General features: G+C 38.6%; 1 protein-coding gene across 4 annotated transcripts in view; it reads left to right on the plus strand.

The window, feature by feature from the left end:
• ASPH (aspartate beta-hydroxylase) overlaps positions 1 to 14,690 on the plus strand; it is a 202,329-nt gene that overhangs the window by 62,900 nt on the left and 124,739 nt on the right. For all 4 annotated transcript variants that reach the window (XM_057736092.1, XM_057736089.1, XM_057736090.1 and 1 more), the window contains 7 exons: positions 836 to 928; positions 3,824 to 3,898; positions 7,815 to 7,937; positions 10,916 to 10,948; positions 12,485 to 12,541; positions 13,037 to 13,087; positions 13,581 to 13,613. In XM_057736092.1, the coding sequence (XP_057592075.1) occupies positions 836 to 928; positions 3,824 to 3,898; positions 7,815 to 7,937; positions 10,916 to 10,948; positions 12,485 to 12,541; positions 13,037 to 13,087; positions 13,581 to 13,613 (465 nt within the window). The remainder of the gene's footprint in view (positions 1 to 835; positions 929 to 3,823; positions 3,899 to 7,814; positions 7,938 to 10,915; positions 10,949 to 12,484; positions 12,542 to 13,036; positions 13,088 to 13,580; positions 13,614 to 14,690) is intronic.

The following is a 14,690-nucleotide window of genomic DNA, read 5'->3' on the forward strand; positions in this document are numbered from 1 at the left end:
GGTAAATGAAATCATCAGGCTCATGACAATCTAATTTAGTTTTCTAAATAGTTGTATTTAATTGAGGATGTATTTTAATGTGTTACAAATAAAATATCAAAGAACTAGCAGTATAATAGATTTTAGACCAGCATTGACTTTAGAAATCATCTTTCATGTTAATTTACCCTGATGTCTTATTTTCCTTAAGACAAAAAGAAAATCAAAAGAATTTTTTTGGCGTATTTTTTTATGGAATAATATAATTGCTCATAGTACCTTTAGAAGATTGCACATAGTAAGGTATGGAGTTTTTCCTCTCATGTTTAAGTATGGTTTTCAAGAAAAATAATTAATTATATATAAATCAAAATATGGAGTGCAGGCAAATAACAGTAGAAAGTTCCAGTGCATCTTAGTTGTCTTACTGCTGAATTCGGAGTTCAAGACTTAGAAGTTAATTAGTCACTTATGAACACGAGAGGAGACTGAACTCATACTGAACTTCTTTTGGCAAGTTCAGACATGACTTTTTATTTTGCTTTGCTTTTTTGTGTGTGACTTTATATTTTAGAGATTTGTGAATATTTAAACAACGATTTATTATTATTTTTTAAATGCAAAGTTAATTTAGGTAAAGAGATGTCAAAGGCCCAAGTGAAGTTAAAGAACAGACTCTTTTCCTACTTCAGTTTTTAAGCATATCAACATTTTCATGTAGTATAAAGTCTGGGAAACTTTGAGTTACTGGCAGTATTGATGAAGTGTTTGGAAATATTATGTTACTTGGTTTAACGTGTCAAAATTTTTTTCAAAAGAAGAGAACCTTAAGTTAACTTTGTGAATAAAAATGCAGGCCTTAAAGAAAGATCTGCTCCAAAGCCAACAGTCCCACCAGAAGAGGCCGAGCTGTACTCTTGGCTGGACGATCAGGTGCTGGAGGGGCCAGGTAAGCTTTCCTCAAATTCTGACCAGGTGCACCTCAGCCGCCAGGTATCCCACGTAGCAGTTTCCAGAGTCAAGTTTTACCCATAATTTTGTTTCGCAATGTTTGCAGAATAATGAAATACTTTTTCTTCTTGTCTTCTGAAATTTTATAGCAAACTTTTTTTTTCTAGAAAAAATTTACACAGGACCATTTTAATTTTTGAGATCAAGAATTCAAGGCACAGGAGGTTTCTCCTTGTCCGAGATCAGGGTTAGAAACATCATGAACTAAATGCTACGTTTCTTGATTCCAAGTCCAGGACTACTGTGCCGTGTTACATTGAAAGTAAAATTAGACACGTACTGTATACTAGTTTTGTCCTTGTCTGTCACGTTATTTAATAGAGTAGGTCTACTGGGTTCCCATTCTTTTCAGTATGAGTCTCCCATCCCTAACAAAGACTTCCCACGTTGTGATCATCTGTGAAGCCTGTTTTACATCTGCATGAATTCATAGATCACTTCAAGTCTTTCCTTAGTCACTCAAGGGCCTGTGACCCGTGGGATGAAAACTCCTGACACCTGTTAATAAATTGATAAATGAAATTTGATTCCATTTCTATCATTTCCTATTTATGCTTTGATTTTTGTTGCAAAGTACTGTTTAATTTCTGCACATTTTTCGTTTAACCCCGTAGTTCTCAAACATTTGGTTTCACTGTGCCACCTACTGGAAGTGTTAGGTATGACACTGCGTATTTACTGGCAGCTTAGTTACCGAGTCCAGGGCTGATTTTATCACTGTGTGCTGGTGAATACTGTTTGATTTTCCTACCTTTCTTTTCATAAAGATCGATATGTTGCTGTCATTTTTTGTTGTTGCTCTGATCATCCTGGGAGAATTTCCTGTCTCTTGTATTCCTGTAGAATTGTAATCATACCATGGCTTTGGAGCAAGGGTGATTTTATTTTTCTTTAAGTTTTAGAATTTAAATGTGTATTTGGGTTTGGCACCTCAAATTGTACTTTGTACTAAACTAATGTAGAATTTTAAAAAACCTTGTTCTTCAGAGCTTGTACTTACTCCGAAATGTACCATTTGCTTTCTCTATTCCCTTTGTTATTCTTTGTTAATATTACTTTTTGCATATTACTGATAACCTGTCCTCCTAAGTCCTTCAGTTTGTTATCAACTCATATCCTTTTCAACTTTTTGGTGATATTTTGTTTAGTTTAAATGTTGCCTTCTCAATCTTCCTTTTGAGAAGGTATTTACCTTCTGTCTTCTCTGACTACCCACCTGTTCTATAAACAGAGGTACATGTCTCTCATTAAAACAAAAATAACCTCCCCCCTTGATCCCTACAGTTCTTTCTACCCGCCCTGCAGTCCTTCTCCTTGGTGTACTAGCCACACTTTTGAAAGAATAATTTGCAGCTGCTTCTTTGCCTTATTTTGCACTTAGTCATTGCATTTTACACTAACTCATTGCAGCCTGGCTTTTATTTTTTATTTATTTATTTTTTTAACCTTTTAACCCTCCTCAGGGGAAGGGAAGGACATCAGAGACTCATGGAAAGATGAAACAGCACGGTGCACTCACCAAGTTCAAAGCCCATGCTGGGAGCACATGATTCTAGAGAGGCATGTGAAGGCTAGATTGTGAAGGTCTTGTATTTCCTTCTGAGGCTCCAAGGGGCTTAGATTTTCATCTTTTCAGGCAAAGGAAGCCATTAAAGGGTTAAGCAGAAGAACAGAGTGCCAATCTCCACTTCTCTTTACTCACGTTATATTTTCTGTGGTTGGTGCTGTCAGCAGTTATGAAACTGGGAACTCAGCTGGAAAGCTATTGTGGGCATTGTGTGAAGGAAGAACAGATTGGCAGGCTTTCCTGTAATTCTATGAGAATATGTATAAAAGTAGTTTGTGAAATAGAAACATCTATAAAAATAGAAGGCACTCTGTGTGCTTTAGAAATGGTTTTGTAGCATAATTAGCAAAATAGGATCTTACGTGTTTTTCCAACCTGAAGTTCAAATTAACTTATGTTTTTATTGTTGAAGATTAAGCTTGTTAGTATAACTGATGTCGTTGGCATTATCTCACGTGAAGGCCTTCATGATACTGAGTCTGGTGCTACTTTATTTAGTGAACATAGATGATGTCTGTTAGACGGAAAACTTGTAATAGTGTCCGTGTAATTATACCTTCTTGTTTGTTGTGTGATGTTGCAATAAGCCTGATAATCAGATGAGCGCCACAGTGTAGTCACAGTGTCATTACTAATGTTGTTCGTGTCTGTAATTTACATCTGTTTGAATCTGTGGATGTGACTGTCATATGAGGGTCTCCAAAGCTGAGAGGAGAGAATGGTCATGTAAGGTCCTCTGCTCATGCTTCCTGACACCGTTTGGGAGCGGACAGCCAGCCATCCCAGCCCTCACACCAGCCAGGGGGCCCTTTCTCCTGACTGTTGGGAAAGACAGTGGTTGACCATGTACTTGAATGTATGTTGACCCCTTCTTCTTCATTTTTTCTTTATTTCCCAATACTTCCTTTTCCGAAAGCTTTGCCATTCCCATTTCCTTTTTCTGCCGTTAGTGTGCATTTTGTTAACTAGAAACTGAAATAATTTTGCTCTGAGTGGGTTTTTTTTTTTTTAAAGGAAAATCTGCACCTGAATGGGTTTCCTATGTTTTAAAATCTTATGGAGAAGTTATATCTGCTATCAAAATAAAACCAGTTTTAAATATCTACCATATTTGCCAACATAAACAAAGGACTAAGCTGATATGAAAAGAGTGCATAGTTGATTAGTCCAATGTATTCATTTTAATGTGTATATATGGAGGTCATATTTCATATTCTACATTAATGTCTAGATTTTTTCTACTTAGTTATGTTTTAATTATTTTAGGGCCTCAGAATGTTGAAGATGAAGTACAAGAACAAGTTCAGTCACTTCTTGATGAAACGGTATACACAGAGCATGGTATGAATTAAAATCTGTTTCATGTGTTACTAAAATAATGGTTAATTACATAAAATGACTTGGACATTATTTTAAAGTGCAAATATTAGTTGAGTGTTTGGGCTTTTTTAAAAAGTCATTAGAGGAGAAGTATTTCTATAATAACACTACAGTCGTTTTATTTTACCCCATTTTATTGTTAAGAGAATAAACAAATGAAGACCAATGACACATCAAGAACCAATACATCGGCAGCGGGGAGGAGGGGAACAGAACAGGACCAAGCGAGCTGGAATGGGCTCTCTTGGAGCTGTCTTCAGCCCTCAGTTTACACTGAATGCCTGGGTGACTGCCAAAGCAAAAAGGAGACACTTTTAATTATGTAGGTCATATTACCAGTGAAGAAGTAAACATGCTGTTTACTTAGAGAATATAAAGCATTTTCCCAGCTCTTACATCTAAAAAGTTTCTTAAGTTCTGTACAGAGAATATCAAATGATGCTCTAGAAACCAGTGTTTTAAGATATTATAGGGCTGTTTCTTGAAGCATCTGTTGATAAAAGCAGAGAGTATAACCCCAAAATGTAACAGAAGGGTTTTGAAGAGGGCAGAACAGATGGTATCCTAATATTTCCAGTGGTTTGGTGTAAGCTGAAGGTAGGCCTAGAGGAAAAAAATAATGTTTCTTAAAGACAAACAGAATTCCCTATCATTTAAATTGGGCTTTCGCAGGCTGGCTAAAGTATCTTATTCAGTCTTAGGTATTTGGGGGTTACATGTAAAGCATCCCATCCAACTCCATCTGTGCTCCACTGGGGAGACCAGCTTTGGCTGAATTGTAGGGTTTTGCCCCAGGCTGCTAATGGTCTAGGAGCCTGTGTCCTTCTATTACTAATTTCTTCTCATCTAGTGTCTGCCTGTATGAGCAAACGCAGGCTTTCTCTTCCTACATCTTTTTATTTTTTAATTTCAACCTAACACAAGGATGGTGCAATCTCAATACATGATTGATTTCAATATGATGAGGTAAGTGCTGGGATGGTGAAACACACGATGCTCTGTGGGGTTAGCAGAGGCTTCCTGGGGAAAATGGTGTATTGATGTAGGAGCTGGAGGACGGTGTGGTGCTTTGCCAGGCAAATGTTAGCAAAGAGTTTTAAGCAAAGGGCGTGGCATATGTGAAAGTCCAGAGGCCAAAAGGACCTGGACACAGGTGGAGAGATGAGTGGAAGGATATTGTTACTTGATCCTAAGAGGAGTTGAAACCATTGGTAGGTGTGAAGGAGTGTTGTGTATTCTGTGTGTGGCATGAAAAATGAGGTGGACGAAATGTCAGCAGGGTGATCACATGGGTGGTTGTCCTGGTGACCCAAGTGAGTCGAGACGGTTGGTCAAACTAAATGTCACCAACGGTGGGGGGAGAAGGAGGTGGGGGCGTGGTAGACATTTAAGTGGGTGGGTGCAGGAAGCCAGACAGAGCGAGGGAGGAATCCAGTCTGGCACCTGCGTTCCTTGGACCTCTTCTTTATCAAGATTTTCTCCTTAGAAAATCACAGGCCATGGCTTTAAATATTATTTGAATATTAAATATCGCTTCTGAATGTATATCTACAGCCCTGACCTCTCATCTAAGCTCCTGCGTTATCTAACTGCATATTCGTATCTCTGTTTGCGTGTTTTATGGGTATCCCAGACTTAAAATGTTCCTAAAACTGAATTCTTGATTCCACTCCATCTCACAGCTCCCCTGCTCCCCACCCCAAATGTTTTCCTCTTATTCCAGTCGTTGATATTTTAGTTAATGGTCTCCCTGTCCACTTAGTTGCTGCAGCTAAAATCCTGGGAGTTTTCCTTGACTTCTCTCTCCTCTTCTCCCCTCATGTAATCCATCAGCTGATCCCTTCAGCTTTGCCTCCAAAATGTATTTTGGCTTCTGCAGTGTGTCAGCTGCCACTGTCCCCTCTTCCCATCCGCTTGGCTCCCTGTTTCCATCTTTGCTCCTCTACGCTCCCTGTTTGATGTGGCTGAGCTCACTTTGCCTTGTGTGGGCCTGGTCCCTCTCTCCCCTCGGAGAGGGCCTTCTCCTTTGTCCTTGTAATTGCCAGGCCTGTCTCTACTGTGGGGTCTTTGGCTTGTTCTCTTTCTGTTAGTGTGTACATGTGTGTATTCCTGTCTTCACATCTTATCAGACCAAAATGTGGCCTCCCTGACACCGTCTCTAAAGTAGACTCTCTGTCCTCATCGTTCTGTATTTTGTTGTCAGGTTTGGGTCCTGCAGTTGCATTTATCAGCCGTGTGGCTTTAGCAAAGTTCCTCAAGCCCCTCATCCTTCAAAGTGGGATAATTGCTACCTCATAGGGTTGGTGCCACGGCTGCAGAGGGCATGGCAGTGCCTCTGGTGAGGTCTAGTAAACTCTCGGGACGCTGTTTTCCTCATGGCAGGCTGTCCCTGGGCCGTGGAGACTCACAGACAGTGTACGGTGCTTGGTTGGTTTCCCTGTGAGAACAAGGGCTTCCGTTGAATAGATGGCTGAGAGAGCTCATTCCCGCTCACATAAAACCATAAAATTACACTGAGTAAATGAGAGTAAGGAAAAAGGAACATGGCAAGAAGAAAAGAAGAAAGTCATATAGTTGGTGACAGGAAGAATTGGTGATTGGTTTGCTGAGAAGCAGAAAAACTGAAATGAGGAGGAACAGGAAAGCAGGCTGTGATGAGAAGACAGAAAACAAACAAACAGTATCAACCTAAAAGGGCCTAATAGTTCAGTAACACCTGAGAGCATCATTGGGCCACACCAAAAGTAAAGTGACTCAGGACGCCATCCTGCCGTTTTGGGGGGAAAGTTCAGTAGCAGTAGAAATAGTATTATTATTATTGCCGCGATGATATGATGGTAAAAATATTAACAACAGCAGCAGCACAGCAACAATAAAACCTAAATACTTATTATGGGCCAGGCATTTTTCTAAGTGCTTCAGTCCTCACAACAAATAATAAGGTACTCTTATTATTTCCTTTTTATGGAAGAGAAATCTTAGGCACAGAGTAGTTAAGTAACTCACCCAGGGTCACACAGCTGGTGTAGATGGATATAGATTTGGAGTCAAATATTCCAGACCCCACACTCCTAGAGTGGTACTCCACTGCACACCTAGGTCTAGTGCACTTGAGGTCTCTGGTTAGAGTGCTATATCCACAGCATCCTCTGTGTAAGGCCATGTCAAGTTACTACTGGGAGAATGTCTTACACCACAATGACAAGCTAACCCATGTTGCAGTGATGTTATGCAGCGTGTCCAACATCTACACAAGAGAAACTGAATAGTGCAGTGCATCAGGAATGTCTCAGGAGAGAAAATGAGCGTCTTAGCATAACTTAAAGTCTAAACATAGGAAGCTTTAGAAGCAAAGTATCATGCAGCTGACAGTGCAAATGACCTGGCATATGGGTTAGCTGGTGGCCCGATGTTCCTTATAATAGAATATTTGCATAGTGTTAAAAGATTGCTACATGGAATTGTATGTCAGTTCTCAGTGCAACGTCACAAGGGGACCTTTTCTCTAACCTAGTGATAATGGAAGAGGCAAATACAGTAAGAATTCTGAATTCACTTATTCACTTATTACTATGTATTGAGAACTTCCTATGGCTAGTCACGGCCCCAGGTGCTGGGGATACGTAGTCACCAAAATATGTGAGGTCCCTGTCCTAGTGAGTTGATGTTCTAGTGAGAGAAGACCTGTTACCCCCTCAGGTGGACTAGCCCTTGGCCAGAGAGAGGACAGAGTCTCAGCGTGTGCAGTGGCCCGGGGGAGGGGCCGGGCATGCCGAGCAGCTGAAGTGGGTACTTGGCAGCCGTTCAGATGGTGCATCTGTGTCTGCAGGGCCCTTGCTATAGACCCTTGTCCCTTTGTTCATTACCGTTGTTCAAGGAGAGGACCCGCACCAAGAACAAGACGGACCAGCAGGAGAACTGCAGCCTGAAGATGATGTCTTCGCAGGAAGTAATACAGATGATAGATATGAACCCATGGAGACTGAAGCCGTTCATGAAGGTAGAACACATTTTTTTGGTTTCCAAATAAAACACAGTAGGTAATTTGTAATTAGGATTATTGACGTTTTTCATGAACACCTTTAAAACCAATATTTAACTTTAAAGTTTTTTTTTAAGTTAAGCTAAAAACGTCAATTAAAATCAGTCTTTTCCCTAAAATAAATAGATATCCCAATTTTTTAATTCAAAGTACGTTAGGAGAAATTCTGAGGATATATACATTTCTCATAGGATGTAAATAAAGTCCTTCAGCACATTTTCTTTGACTGTCCTCTCCTTCCTGGAGTCCCATGTGTTGTAAGAAATTCAAACAACTGATGAAATATTGACCTTGATAACCTATCACAGGCTCTTGTTCTAAAATGAACTTTATAACTGCAGTGGGTGGAAGACAATTCGCAGCCTAGACGTTGGCAAACTTTTCCTATAAATGGCCAGAGGGTCAATATTTTGGGCTTTGTGGACCATGCAACCTCTGTCCCAACTACTTAGCTCTGCTACCGTAGCACAAAAGCAGCCCTGGACAATGCGTAACTGGGTAAATACTCTGGTGTTCCAGTAAAATTTTATTTAGAAAATCAGGAGACAGGCCCCATGTAGACTACATATGGACCATAGCTTGCTGACGTGTGTGTTTCATTATTTTAAATGATATGCTGCTTATTTAAATATCCGTTGAGTAGTTTACTTTGTATTATTTGCAATAGGCAAGTTAGAATTATAGCTATTCGCTACTGATGTATAGAAAACTTTGTATTCCTATACTTATTGCTCTGCTCTGCTTTAATGTGAGGCCACCATGTTTATTGTGGAGCCCTGCTAAATTAAGTCCATGTGCTTTGCTCTTTTGCTGTCTGTTCTCTGTACTCTTTTCTTAAAGTAGTCCTTTAAGACCTTAATGAGTTCTTAAATGATTTTCAGCCACAAGTTTGGTACTCTGATTGATTTTTGTCATTTTATTTAAAATATATAAATGATATTTTATACTTAAAATGAGTACTAAGGAAACATTGTTTATTTAAGAGGGATGTTGTATTTCTAAAGAGTGATACGAGAAAACAAGCCTGTGCTGAAACTCAGGGGAAAGATTGATGGCACGAACACAAAGTGAGCGGTTACACAATACACCCCACCATGTAGTAATCGTCGGAGTCTATAGGACCCTGTAACAACACAGCACCACCAGCCACAGAGGGTGTAGACTGGAGGTACCTGGCAGGGTTCAAGGGTTCGCTCAGCCTAAGTTGAGTTCAGAGAGGTGGACAGAACAGTGAGAAAACAGGCAGTGGATCGAATCTGCAACGCTAGTAAAGGTAGGAAGATCTGGAGTTGTAGGGTGGTGGATTCAGAGAGAGAACCTCTTGGGGACGAGATCCACCCAGAGGGGCTGGCATCCCACCACACCGCCTCCCATCCTGGCTGCGTTTGAGTAGCCCCTGGGGAGCTTTTAAAAGAATTCCTGTGACCCACCCTGATCAAAGTGAATTGGAGTGTTTGGGGTGTGGGGCTTCTAAAATGGGTGACTGTAAAAGCTTCCCGGGGGATATGTAAGTGCCGCCAGGGTTGAGCACAAGTGTGGCTGGGCGGTTCACTGCCTCCTGGGCCTCATCTCACATCCTGCCCTGCTGGGTCTGAACAGGCACATGGGCCTCGTCCAGGCCACTTAAGGGCTGAGTGGACAGGTAGTCTCAGACAATGCAGTTGGTAAATGGTTGCAAGGACTATTTTAAAGCATAAACATTATGAACAAGTTAAGTAGATCTACTTCTCACAATATTTAATATGTTGGGGAACTGCTTGAGAAGCAAACAGCTCCTAATTTATGAATGAATGTATTTCCAAAAGCTTATCTTGATGCCTGTTGTTGAGAGCAGGAAATGTACTTTTCCATAGAAATAATGTTATAAGTGATGGTTTGGTTTCCATATGAACCTAGAGAATTGTATAATAATGTATAATTTGGGGGGAAGATGTAAGTTCAAAATGCTTTTGAACATGCATATCATTTCAGCTGCATTGTGCATTGAAAAGAGGCATTTACCAACAAGGTTTTGAACTTTAGACCTTTAGTTATGTATATCATGATTTCCATGGGAAAATGTTTCTGGGTAGGAATGCTGATAAAATGATTTCCACATTTCCCTGGAATCTCTTCCTCCTTCCCATCTTCCACCAAGATGGCTCAGGAAGATTGTTGGTCAGAATTTTGGTATCCTAGATGCTGCATATACAACACATTTCAATCAAGACACTCAAAGAATCTGAAGCATAAGGAATTTCGTATTTTTGAGGTTAGGAGTTACAGATCAGGAGTAAGAAGAAACACCTCTAAAAAGTTCATAAATTGAAGAAACTTTGTTTTCTGATCTAATTTTTAATTGGGACATAGATTCAGTTTGAATTTAAAAGTTGCTTGTTAAATGTCTTCAGAAATTAAAAATATTTATACTCCACATGGCTGTTACATTAACAGGGGTCATATGAGTGGCAGTACTTTGCCAGGGATATATAGGTGAAATTATCAACACATTTACCTTTTGGCTCCCCAAACTTATAAAGTCTCTCTTCTTCCTTTGTGTTCCCATGTGGAGACAATGTACTTTTGCTCTGGGAAATGGCAGGACGTATCTAGAAAATAGAACACCACAGTGAGATGTGACACGGACACAGCCTTTGTCACCGTGTTGCTCTGTCTAAATCTTCCTCCCTCTTTAGCTCACGTTTCAGTATTTGTCACCCTCTTTGGGTTGTTAAGTGGATCATGTAAGAGAATGTGTTAGACGTTTCTAAGTGTAGTTCTGGTGAAAGATAAAGTGTTTAACAGACATTTAATTGATATTTTCATGTTTTATTTTAATAGTTATTTGCTTTCAAAGTAAAATCAATGATAAACATTCATTCAGAATATATATATATAATAAAGAGATGTACCATCTTATGAAATTAGTAATATTTATTTAATGTTATTTTTTCCAGAAATTGAAGATAACTCCCATGTAGAAGAGACAGGTGAGATTTTAATTTAATACTATTTTTTGATTAGAATGAGTCTGTTCCTATAAAAGAGCATCATGAGAAAGAGACAACATTATTTGTTAATTTTAATATATTTTATATCAAATATCACATAATACATAGTTAATAATTATTATATAGTATATGTTATATCACAGTTTTATATATATGTGTGTGTATATGTATGTATGTGTGTATGTATATATATACACATATATATATGTATATGAATATAGTTTTTGTGCTTTTGAAGTCTACTTCCTGAGGATAAATTTCCAGTAGTGGGATTATTAGGTCAAAAGATACTGTGGGAGTTTGGGATTAGCAGTTACAAACTAGTCTATATAGAGAGTGGATAAGCAACAAGGTCCTACTGTAGAGCACAGGGAACTATATTCAATATCCTGCGAGAAACCATAATGGAAAAGAATATAAAAAAGAACACGCGCGCGCGTGTGTGTGTGTGTGTGTGTGTATGTATAACTGAATCACTTTGCTATACAGCAGAAATTAACACAACATTGTAAACCAACTATACTTAAATAAAAATAAATAAATAAAATAGAAAAAAATTTTAAAAAGATAATTTAAAAAAAGACACTACTATATATAAAGTAAATAACTAATAAGAACCTACTGTATACACAGGAAACTTTACTCAATATTCTGTAATGACCTATATGGGGAAATAATCTAAAAAAAAAGAGTGGACATATGTATGTCTATATGTGTATAACTGATTCACTTCGGTGTACAGCAGAAATTAACACAACATTGTAAATCAACTATACTCCAATAAAAATTAATAATAAAGAAAAAGAAAAAAACGGCTACTGTTTAATTGCAAGTTTTGTAGTCTTAAATTATCAAGTCAGTGAATGGTCAGAATTGTGTATTATCACGTGTCATGTGTCCCCAGAAGGTATGGCCACACTGAGGATGGACACACCATCTTCCTGTAAGCCTGTGTTGTTGGCCAGTTTTCTTCCAAGGCTGAAGTAGATCCCTCTTTCTGTGCTTGAGGACCACGTGATATTGTTGGCTGGCATTTAGGACCTATATCATCTCAACGATAGGCATCTGTAAACCCTAGAGTTACATTGCAGTCTGGGGGTACTCAGGTGTTGAGTCCACATGAGGGGTTGGGAATGTGTGTGTCCTCGCTCAGGCTCACTCTGGCATGTGCCTGCTGAGTGCCTGGGAGAATGGATCACCTGTACTGCTCTCTCTGGGTCTTTGCTTCATTTTTTGTTTTATGAATATAGTTGAATTTGCATAAGCTAAATGAGAATATAGCTCTACGATTTTGCGGTTCAGTTACATTGATGATGGAGACTTTCTTTTTCATCTTTGTATTTGGCATTTAGCACAGTTAGTACCTGTTTGTTTCATGAATGAATGTGAGTTTGAGCCTCATCATGACTTGATTTCTCTCTTTATTAGAAATTGTGCTTTCCCTTGGTTTAAATATAAAGCATAATCTTTTTTTGAGACATATTTTTAATTTCCCAATTGTTTCCTAATTTATAGCTTCACCAGCCTACAATCAGGATATGGAAGACATGATATATGAACAGGAAAATCCAGGTCTGTGATATATGTTTCTGTTTGAGGCAGTAACCAAAGTCATTTCCACCCAGGGTTAATGATTCACTCTGAAACAATATAAGGATCTCTTTATAATACTTAATTATTTTTGGTTGCCCAGATATTATATAAATTTCTGAATATAGTTTAATATTACATGGAGAAATGGAGAGAAAGGAAATGTGTTTTTCAGACCACTGTTGGGATTTTGTTCTTTGTAGCTAGGATACTGGCAAGAATATTTGGAAAAGAGTGAGGCAGTATGTTTTAGTGGAGCCAGATTGGGTACCGATCCTAGTTCTGCTCCCTCCTATCTTTGTGACTTGAGAGAAAAGTTTGGAATGTTATTCAGCTTAAATTTTATTAAATAATGATAATATCTATCTTACACAGTTGAGAGAATTAGAATTAATTTGTAAATATTTTAGAATAGTGTCTAGCAGTGTGCTTGTTTTTTTTTCATGTTTGGCAAAGGTGTATGTTTTTTCTTTTTAGATTCCAGTGAACCAGCAGTAGATGATGCTGGCAGAACGTACCAAGAAGCAGGTATGGACGTTTTCATTAGAGTTTAAACATTACTTCCGGCTCTATGGTTGCAATGCTCTGTTAACATGGTGACTTTTCTTTCGATGGGTCAAAGACATAATTTTAATACCTAGTATAAGACTTTTTGCTTTGCAGCTAAATTAGATTATTCAAAGAATATCAGGCTTTCATGTTTCATCTCATCTACCACTGCCTCACAACAGAAGAGGATATTAATTCCTAATGTTTCTTTTGCATGTCATGCTTTATGCCAATCTGAGGAATTTTTATGAAAATAATTTACCTGCCCTTTCCTCTCATTGTTTTTGGGCAGAGGCATTTCTCACTGATTGTGCAAACATTACTATTTAAAGGAACAGAATTCTGTATTTGAGATTAAGTGGTAATTTTTAGCTAAGCAGTTACACAGAATGACTCAAGTAATATTGTAATAAGTAGTAAGTAATACTTATCAAATAAGTAATACTTATTTTGGTTTTATTCTTTTTTGCAGATGATGTCGCCTACCAAGACTATGATGAACAAGGTTTGAAAATCCTTCTTAACCTTAAGCTACCTACTTCTTTCAAAATCTACTTAGAGTTTGACTGTAAAGTATGGTGGTATTTTTAGCTACAAATACCATAACTTAAAACATCCAAATGAATGGGTAGTTTTCAAAGAGTTTACTTGGGGAGATTGTTTACCTATTCCAGTGGTCATTGCCTAAATCATTTCTTAAACTCTTCGCAAGGTACCTTATGAAGCAGTTACAAATTATTCAAGAAAACTCAGTCTCATTACTTTATAGTCATAGCTCTCTTTTAATTAAAAATCAGTCCTGTGGGGACCTCCCTGGTGGTGCAGTGGTTAAGAATCTGCCTACCAATGCAGGGGACATTGGGTTCGATCCCCGGTCCAGGAAGATCCCGCATGCCTCAGAACAACTAAGCCCATGCACCACAACTGCTGGCCCTGTGCTCTAGAGCTCGCGAGCCACAACCACTGAAGCCCACACACCTAAAGGCAGAGCACTGCAACGGAGAGTAGCCCCCGCTACTCGCTGCAACTAGAGAAAGCCCACGCGCAGCAACGAAGAGCCAACACAGCCAAAAATAAATAAATTAATTAAAAAAAGAAAATCAGTCCTGTGCTTGAAAGACTACTTTAGTCAGAGTTTAACTACTCTAGTTGCTTCTTCAAATTACTTTCACTTAAATAAACATGACTGACCTGCCAGCATGGAGAAAGGTGTAGAAGAACTTCATTCCGGGCTTAAAGGCAGCACAGAGAAAACAGTTTTGGCAACAGATTCCGATTTAGGCAATTTGAGGTCCTCTTGTTGCGCCAGTACTTCTCATGCTGTTTTATTAAACTCTACGAAGTAGATTATGTTTTCACTACCTCCCAGATGAGAGAAATAAGGTTCAGAGAATGTAAATCATTTGCATAAGTCCATATGACTGAGAAATGATAAGATACCAGTGGTGGATCCTTTTTATTCCAATATCTTCAAAGACAACTCTGTAGAAGGAAAGAAGCCCTTCGGGTATAACTTCCTGTGAAACAAGAAGGATGAAGAAATGTGTAGTGCTTGAATCAGATATGAAGGATTTCCTTTGTG

This window comes from Hippopotamus amphibius, chromosome 5 (genome assembly GCF_030028045.1).
Source record: "Hippopotamus amphibius kiboko isolate mHipAmp2 chromosome 5, mHipAmp2.hap2, whole genome shotgun sequence".
Classification (NCBI taxonomy): domain Eukaryota; kingdom Metazoa; phylum Chordata; class Mammalia; order Artiodactyla; family Hippopotamidae; genus Hippopotamus; species Hippopotamus amphibius.